Source organism: Fukomys damarensis, unplaced genomic scaffold, assembly GCF_012274545.1.
Source record: "Fukomys damarensis isolate Sample0158 unplaced genomic scaffold, DMR_v1.0_HiC HiC_scaffold_16, whole genome shotgun sequence".
Lineage (NCBI taxonomy): Eukaryota > Metazoa > Chordata > Mammalia > Rodentia > Bathyergidae > Fukomys > Fukomys damarensis.
The window spans coordinates 85,607,788-85,617,306 of NW_022900928.1; the positions used below are offsets into that span (position 1 = coordinate 85,607,788).

The following is a 9,519-nucleotide window of genomic DNA, read 5'->3' on the forward strand; positions in this document are numbered from 1 at the left end:
TTGTGCATGATCAAGTATATTTGAAAGATTCACGTACTGCTTTCAACTAGCAACTTCTGGTTTTCACAAAAGGCTGATAGTTTCACTGAAAAATGTTTTCACATAACTTATCATTTATTTTCATTTTCAGAAAACTCGTAAATGATCACCTGAAAGTTCAGGACAATCCATTTGCTTTTAAACAAAATTCCTCTAAAACAAACTTCAGAAACCTAAAATTTACTCCAAGACATTTTCCTCAAAATGAAATAAAGCCACCCCCATGTAAAGGAACCCGCAGACTTCAGCACTGGCAGCCGGGCAGTCCTCACTCCCATCCTGCTGACCGGGACTTCTGCTTCAAAGGAGGCTTTGCATCCATTTAGAATGAACCAGAAACATTTAAGTTGTAAAATATAAAAAGGTAAATTTGTAAGTAAAAATGACTAAACCCGCAGAACTGGAGTATGTCAAAGGACTGGGCTCAGTGGAAGGTCTGACGGTGGAGGGACTCTGCAACTGAGAAGTATTGCTGAACTGCCTCCCTGCGGCACTGAAATGGACGGAGAACCCTTCTCTGGAGCATCTCAGACAATAAAAAAAAAATAAATATTTAAGAGGATACAAGGCTCAGATTGGTTTTCATGTACATTGCACTTGAAGTTTAAGACCCAATACTTGCAAATTAGGTCCACATGGTCTATACCATTAAATGAATACATTGTGCTCACCACTATCGTCGAATGTTTAGAAACATCATGTGGGCAATGCAGTGACGTACGCACTCTTCTTTTTACATGGCAATCACAGATTGCAAGTTCCATAGGGCTGTGGAAAAAATAGACCTCTCTACTCTGGAGTCACAGAGAAACAATTTTGCCTCACTGAGACTAAAATACATGGCAGACAGTTATCCACTCTAGGATGATTAGAGATTTTGGATAAAACGTCACAGAGGTCAACATTCCATGATCGCAGTGTAGGATCATGACTTCTCATTGCCTTTTTCTCTCATTAGATTGTCTACACAAAGCATGGCCTGCTCCCTGTGACACGCATGTGCACATGACTGCAGGGGTGAGCGCTGTGCCACCACAGCGAGTGTGATCATGAGCTGCCACAGCGTGATCCCTGTGAAGTGCCACCTCCCTACATTCACTGTTCCTCCTGTTTTTTTTTGCTTTTTTCACACAACCCTATTTTAAAAATCTTTTGGATAAATATTCCTATTATACCATACTTCATCTTTGTTAAGCACCATCAACCTATTTCCTTTGGGCACTGGTACAAACAGAGTTGGTAATGAAGTTTTAATTCAAGGCTTTAAAATATGGCAACTTCTTTTTAATAACAGGAATGTGATCTAATACTTGGGAAACTGTCCCTGCTAGGTGCCCATGCAGCCTGGGACAGGGAACTCCAGGGCACGGGCGGGCACCACGTGCTCGGTCATGGTAAGACTTCAAGGTAAGCACTGTCTCCACTTTTCTATTCTAGACATTTGTAGGTGGACATTTCTTCCGGAGTCATGTGTACAGTCAGCCCAATCTAAATAGAGTAGGAGAAAGATCATCTTCATCACAACCCACTGTCCCAGAGTTTCTTTACAAATCTGGTTTCTTATTCCTCAGATTCAGTGGGTTTGGAAGCTCAGTCACTATGGGGCTTTTCAGGAACACCCTATATGAGGGGAAAAAAAAGAAGCAAAATTAGAACTAAGTGTATAAATATTTCAAATGTCAAGAAGAGGGTCCTAAAAGGCTTTGAGAAGATTAATACTCCTGGGAGTGGACAAAATGACCGACACAGAGGAGGAACGTGGAGCCCTGAGGCCTGAGAACAGCTCACCAGCTAGTCTGCATGGTCCCCCACCTTGCAGGAGTAGCAGCCCCTGCGTGAGGGAGCCTCACTATGTGGTCTCAGAAGTGGCACATGCAGCATGACAGGAACATGAAAGCTCTGACAGGTACAGCTGACAACTGCCTGGGTATGTGAAGGAGGAGGTCTCTGGCCCAACCCTCACCTCCAGTAGTAGGCTGGTACAAAAGGCTGGGTAGTTCCAATCAACACTTTCTGTCCCTTCCCCTGTGACCCTCATTGGAGCCTGTGTGCTAAGTCTTAGTGTAGGACCAAGCAGACCCAAGAGGCCAAGCTGCCTCTACTGGGGCTTGAGGCCGCACTGCTGCTATGAAAGGTGCTCCCTTTCCTAGCCTGGTGTCTTCCTGTACATTACTTCCTCAACCTGAGCAGTCAGCTTGAGATGAGCATACTGAATGCGAGGGCTATCACCCAGAAAACCAAAGGCTACCCTGTCTGAAGAGACAGTCTTTGCAGAAGCACCAGGCACTCTGGAATGCTGATGGCACCCAGGAAGACCTCCTAGGATACACACTCACTTGTAAAGATAAGCAGCATTAAACATGAAAACGAGAAAGGCTCACACACATACCTCAGCAGGAGAGAGCAAGGTGAGCACATTCTGCCAGTTACCCAGAAACAAACTGCTCATCAGAGTTGATTACCTGCTCCCTATGCACGGATAACAAGGAGAAGGTAGTGTTAGAGCCCAGAGGCCTCAATGTACTAAAATTAGGTCTGCACTGTACAAGAACACAACCAGCTCCCATGATGAGAGCCACCAATGGACTTCTGCAACCCATCTGGAGGCCGCATGATAGGCAGGAGCTGTATGCAAGGGGAATAAGATATGCTAAAGGCAAGAGCAGTTCAAATTCCATCTGCCTGGGCAAAGTGTTTGATCCTCCCCATCTAAAATGGCCTAACGATACTTTCTACCTCAAAGTGCTATGATACAAGGGCTCCAAAGTGAACAGCGACGGCTTAGCACAATGTCTGGGGTATAGCAGCAAGGGCTCAACCAATGTGAATCCGAAATAGCAAGAGTACAGCTGTTACTGAGGGTGGCTGAGCTGGGTCAATCAACAACAGCAGAGCCAAACCACACCACCAACAGAGAGGCAACCTCTGCAGCCAGGGTTCCTGTGGGGCAGCAACAGTATGCAGGCACACACCTGATTGCTGTCAGCAGCCTGAAGCCAACTCTTGAAAAAAAAAACCTTTAGGATGCAAACAGCAACAGCTTCAAATTCTATGAATGACAGCAGAAGCCCATTCTTTCCTTTTCATCACACAAGCTGATGACAAATGCTTTGGTAGTGTTTTTGTACACAAAAAACAACAGCAAGCAGAGAGAGTATGGAAGAAATACAGAGACCACTGAAGTATCAGCAAAGTTAGCTTGAGTGCTGCGGGGCAGCTGTCCTTAAAGAAGTCCCCACTTTTCACTAAGGGGTTAATGCAGGTAGGACCATGGGAAAACCCAGAAGGGAACAGGAGCAGGAGTCCTGTGGGTGCTAGGAATTCAGTACTAACTAAGGCTTTCAGAATGGGCTTCTTCTAATGTCTCCAGGCATTAAGAACCTGTATGTACTGTGAAGTCTCTGCCTCTGCTCAGATTACCGTCACTGTTATCTCCTAAAGCTGACCCGAAAGCCTCCAACACAAATGAACAACAGCATCAATACATCAACCCAAAAATATAACCAAGTCTTCTAATGCTACTCACTTTTCATTGTATGAATAGCTAACCTGGTCGAGGTTAGTTGTATTCTAAAAGTCTTCACAGAAATTTCCTGCCACAGAACACTCAAAAATCTTAAAGCAGCCTAGCACAGTGACACACACTGCAGTATCAGCTACTCAGGAGGTAAGGCAGAAGGATCATAAGTTTGACAGCAACCAGGGCAGCTTGGCAAAACCCTGTCTCAAAATAAGAGAGGAAACACTGAAGCTCAGTGGCAGGGGTCTACAAGACGCTGAGCAATCACAAACTGCTGGAAAATGCCAATATTTGAATGACATTTTACATTTGGTTTTCCCTGGGTTTCATCTTCAGCACAAACCAGTAACACACACACACACACACACACACACACACACACACACGCACACTCAACTCAATGCAACAGCCAACTCCAGAGTTCCTTAGGTCTGAGAGTGAATAAGGTATGCTACAAGGGGACGTGACTGTGTGCAAAAGCAGCACACTACTTTAATACTATTTGACCATATAGATCTTTAACATTAAAAAAAAGCAAAATCCTTTGTCTCTCCACTAAGGGACATGAGAAACAATTCTTTCAATGGAGATTCTCGTTTTGGCAGATCTGTAGGAAATTAACAGGAACAGATGAGAAAGATGCTTGAGACCCAGAAACTGGTGGAACACTACCAATTCTAGTCTTGGAAATGACTTCTATTTTTCAGACACACCCAAGGGGCCTTCAAATTCAATTCCCGGTGAATGGTATCAGCTGGCACAAGTAAATGTACAGCTTTAAAAATAGCATGAAGTACCGAGATAAGTTCCTGAGGAAGCTGGGAGCTTATCTGTGGAGCAAAGGCTCTAGTTTTCTTTTTAAATTTATTTTACTTCAGCTCTTCAAAGTCATCTGGAAATAACATTTATATGTCTGCATTTGTTTTTTAAAATTTAAGTGCTCAAATGTCCATTTTTGCCTACTGAACAGAACTGCTAACATCTCCCCCTTGTTCTTATACCCCTCCATCCTTCAGGAAATGGTTGTGTCCCGGGAGGTGGAACTGTTTTCTCTCACTCTGAGCAGTTGAGACATGTGTTACAATGCTCAGAGAGACTCTTCCCTGAACACGTGGCCATTTGTCCCCAGAAGGGCACTGCTTGCTGACCCATGTTGTCCCCTGGCCAAGACGTGGCTACCCACGGCTAAAAGGCTGGGTCTCCCCAGCATCCTCTGTACCCATGCAACAGAAGGAGGGAGCAAAGTGCCATTTCACTAGGTCATCTGGGTTTGTTTCTGACACCAAGGGAGGATGGGAAGTTTGTGACAAGCCATTAGCTTCAGCTGTTCTGTAGCTGCAAACTCAAAAGAGGCCAGGGGCCACATTTGGAGATGAGGGCTGCACTAGAACTCTAGTTGCTTTGTAGCATAGACTGTGAGTTTAAAAATCTATAAATCTTTATAATTTAGCAAACAATCAGCTGAGTATTATCTCTTTACCACATGCTTTTCTCAGTTCTGCCTGCTGTTCTGTCCGAACCAGACACGTCAATGGAGACAACAGTGAACACCTGAGGTAGTTCTTTCAGGATAAACCACCAGACAGGGTAGGGTGCTCAATGGTCATTTCACTTACCATAGCTAACTGTCGTCCTATGTTTCCCACTGTGACACCTCCTGAGAAAAATATGCATGGGAGCCATGAGCGAATATAGAGAAAATCAGGGGATGTATACCTAGAGGGAAAAAGAAAGGAAAAAGCCTCAGTAGTCAATTTCACCAGTGTAATTCTGGGCCAAAGATTTTCTGTTATGGGGTCTACAAGATGGTAAGCAATCACAAACTGCTGGAAAATGTCAATATTTGAATGATATGTTTTACTGCTACATTTGTTTTCCCTGTGAGTGGAGAATAAGCAGTTTGACAGTTTTATGCCTCAGTCTATGTCATTAGGCACAAAAGCCAATAGCATCTGAAGGCGCGCACTTACTGATAGACACCATTATACACGAGGAACTGGGTGATAAGTGTCGCCAGGAAGGCAATGGTGATCCCCAGCCCAAGGCCACTTCTGGAGCGATCAAATGTCCACCAAAGGCCCAAGGACAGGGCCGCCAAGGTCAAGGACAGCTGGACGTTATTGGCAAAATCCAATTTCTGGTGATACAGAAGTTAAAGAAAAGCTCAATAATTTTTCATAGGATCAAAAACTAAAACCCCAGGAGCTCCTCACAGGTGTTCATCAGTATACCCCAAACCTTACACATGACAGCTGTGTAGGGAGCTAGCTTAGCTTTCCTGGGGTCACCATGTCAAGGTGGAACTGTAAGGGCAGATTCTTGCAAAGTTACACATAAAACTCTTCTGAGGTTCTAGCCATAAAGCAATGTGTTTTTCCATGAAATCATTGTTCTTTCCTTTTTCTTTTTGGTAACTTAAAGTGAGCAGTCCCTTTGAGTCTGTGATGACGTCCAGTCAGAATGGTAACCCAGGACAAGAGACTTAGAGCTGTCATTACAATCTGCTCAACTGATGAAAAATTGAATTTGTTAGCGCTATCATCTATTAAAATGGGAAAGCAGACTGAAGGATCCAGATCTCTAAGAATATATTTCCTTCACCTTAATACAGTTGGCAACAACTGAGATTAGGAAGTCATTCCTTTATCTCCATGTAATTCTAAATAGCACCCTTTCATTGCCCTAAAAGGTAGAAAACAAAAAAAGAAAAGCTCACTAGGCCACTGATACTCTACGTGAATAAGTGCCCAATCTCCTAGTTTGACCTTTGGCCACCCTGATATGTACTACCTGTCATAAATATAATTAAGATCAGAGTGAATTCTGGGACAAGCATGCGTATTGAGCCCCCATGATGACTCAGCACCTGTCAACCACACCTAGACTTTCAGTGAGAAACACCTAAAGCTGAGGTATGTATCCTTCAAATCCCAAACTTGATTTATCTGTGCTTTTTGGTCGATCTGCTGCCAATGCTACCTTTGTGTGCTTTGCCTAAATGAAGTGCTTTTCTGTCACCCAGCACCTTTTTCTGTCTGTGCCTTATTTTATGGTAGCATGGACTTGCACTCAGCACAACTTCCTGAGATCTTCATAAATGTAGTTGCTCACTACTTACTACTGAGTGCATATTTGGAAATTCTTTCCTTATTGTACATAACAGCCTGGGTTACATGGGCCCATTTGGTTCATTTGCCTGCAACAACCTTGTTCTAAAGAAAACCTAAATCTTTCAAACCATGGACCAATTCTTAAAAAGGCACCATGTCAAAAAGTCAAAGTCAAAGCATACTGCACAGAAGGCGTTCTACCCAGACATGCCAGAAGTTCCGGGCTCTCCATGACTGACCCTTGGATGCACTCTCCCCAAAATGTGACAAGTGTCTCTTGCCAGTCCCTACTGCCATAGAAGCCACCACATACTCAGCCTAGGAGGACAGGAGGAAAATAGATCAAAGGGAATTAATAAGAACTCTTATGAGCCAAAAGACAACTGAGAAAAGAGAACCCCTGGAATCCACATTACCTCTGGCATTCTTTCAGCAGCTTCCCAAAATGCAAAGGGACACTAGCAACTGTACCATAAGACTCCTGCTAGGTGTCAAGCAGGTGATATACTCTAAAGTCATGGATGAGGTGCAACTCCAGATGCTCAACAGCATATCATGCTTCCCCCTGGGACCTAAGGGACACTCTAGATATAGTACATCAAGTCAAGGATACAGCACTGGCATGGTTAATACCAACAAAAACTGCAATACAGCGCACGACACTGGCCCACTCTCTCTTGAACTTGTGGGGCTCTCCCAGGTGACTGTCGATACAGGGGTACAGTAAGCCGACAACAGCTGTTTAAAGAAAAAGATATCACTGTTAAAACACACCAACTGAAAGCCATAGTTTTCACATTCAAGTTCTTTAACGGCCATTATTAATACTTAAACCAGTCCCACAGAGGTGTGATGGCCACACCTTCTAAGGGGTTGTAGCTGTCACTCTGTGAGACATGAAGTACTGCCAGTGTGCACTCTGTGGACAAGGCAACCCTGTGTTGGTTCCTCCTCTTCTGCAGCTGGCCCCTGTGTGCAAGCCCCATACTTGGAAAGGGAATAGGCCCAGGAAGAGGAAACTGGGCCACTAGTCCCAGGGTGTCCTGTGTGGATGTGGCTCCTAATGTTTGTTTCCTCATGTGTGACATGAAGAGGATTATGTAACTGGAGTACAGAGGAGGAAGAGATCACACAGTCTGCATGGTCAGGAAATCTCCACAGATGCGGAATCTTAAACACCATTCAAACAGTGGGAAGGCAGGCTTTCCAAAAGTACAGTGGCTAACCAGGTGGTTTGTCTGCGATTCAAACGGGACACAAGGCTCTCGTGTAAAGCGCACCAGACAGAGGAGCTCAAGCCAGGCCGTGGCTTTACTTTGTCTGGCAGGAGAGAGGTGGGCATTCAGCTTTTTTACCAATGAAAAGAGATGCAAGGTTGACCATGTACTAAGGTAAGAGGAGGAGAAATTGTGGTATCTTCCTAGAATTCATTGAAGTCCCAGTTATAAATACTTCATTTTGGAGATGGAGTTTCTGATTCAAAGAAATAAACTCTGGTATCAAATGTGTTTAAAAAATGCAATTTCAAATCCAGATCCACTTTTCAAAAAGAACTCATTAGTACAACCGTGTCCTTAAAGGGTTCAGAGAAAAAGGAGGTTCCCATCTTTCTGAGGACAAAGATGTGAAGTTTCTGCCTCACCTCAATAATTACAGTACTCTGCCTGGCTGAAGCACATTGTGCCCCTTACTGTGGGAGCAGCCTTCCAGTAGGGAGACAATGCAGAGTTGCCAGCCACAGCTCTGCACTCACCACTGTGGAAGCTGGAATACTGCATGCTGTGCCTTAGTCTCCACATCTATAAAATGGAGCTAGAGTGTAGTACTGCTGTAAAGGGGCAAACCAACAATAAAGTGTATAAAACATACAAGCAGCCAGTAAAAGTCAGCCATAGAGTACATAGGTATTTGTCTTGCTGTTTTGTTTTGAGTGCTCCTGTGGTATTGAGCAATGTGATCAGCCACAACCACGCAAGGTTTTTATAAACCAGATGAATTATAATTAAGAAATTATATTAAAAAACACAGCAATCCACAGTCTATCTACTCCTTGTTGAGCTCTGGGGCATCTCTGGGATAGGTCAGGTGAGCTGCAAGATATCTTTTCATAAGGGGTTCCTGCTCCTGTCCTTCACTCAGGAGCTGTGCCCTGAAGGGGTGGTGGCTGTTTGGCTGAAAGCCACTGCAGAAGGAAGTGCTGACAAGTTGCTGCCCTGGCAACCACCTCCGGCACACACGTGATAGTTTGTTGTCAGTTACCCGCAGGGTAGCATGTTTGTGCCTGCAGCCAATGGCACGCGGCCCTGCCCTCACCAGTTCTGCAGGTGGCCAATCTCTGGGCGCTGGCACTGGGTGACAGCTGTGCCTCTGTCAGCCGGACGCTAGAGGGACGGGACTCATTAGCCTGGCCCAGGTTTGCTCAAACGGCCAATTATCTCCAACCTCATCTCCATCCCTGCTCCTCAAACTTCAGGGCTGCTGTGGCCAGAGCGGGCTCCCCACCCTCCGGGCCGTCCTTCTCTGGACACAGAAACCGTGATGCCAGCTGTCACCCGAGGCGGCCTCTTTGCAAACGTGTCCCGCTCCTGCTTTGGAGGGGGCTGGCAGGGGATGCAGTTTTCTGTGTCCCGCGCTGGGCACTCACCAGCGGCCGTCCCGCAGCACGGTGGCACCCACCAGGCCGAGGAGAAGATGGTGGCGATCACCTCGTCCGGAAAGAGCGTGACATTCCTCTGGATCTGCAGCAGGTTGAGCACCAGGGCCAGGACGACACCGACAGAGAAGAGCACGAGGCTCCTCTGCACCAGGTCGTGGTGCCAGCTGCTGGCCTGCGGGCCCCGGGGCGCAGGG

The 9,519-nt window shown here is 45.5% G+C and overlaps 1 protein-coding gene across 1 annotated transcript; it reads right to left on the minus strand.

Moving 5' to 3' along the window:
- Nucleotides 1-563: 563 nt before the first annotated feature.
- Nucleotides 564-9,518, minus strand: Insig1 (insulin induced gene 1; the record flags this gene model as incomplete). Its single annotated transcript, XM_010642236.1, has 5 exons — nt 564-1,659; nt 5,176-5,275; nt 5,530-5,696; nt 7,283-7,407; nt 9,314-9,518. Coding segments are annotated over 5 exons (627 nt in total), but the record flags the coding sequence as incomplete, so codon positions are not given.
- Between the last annotated feature and the right edge of the window lies 1 nt (nt 9,519).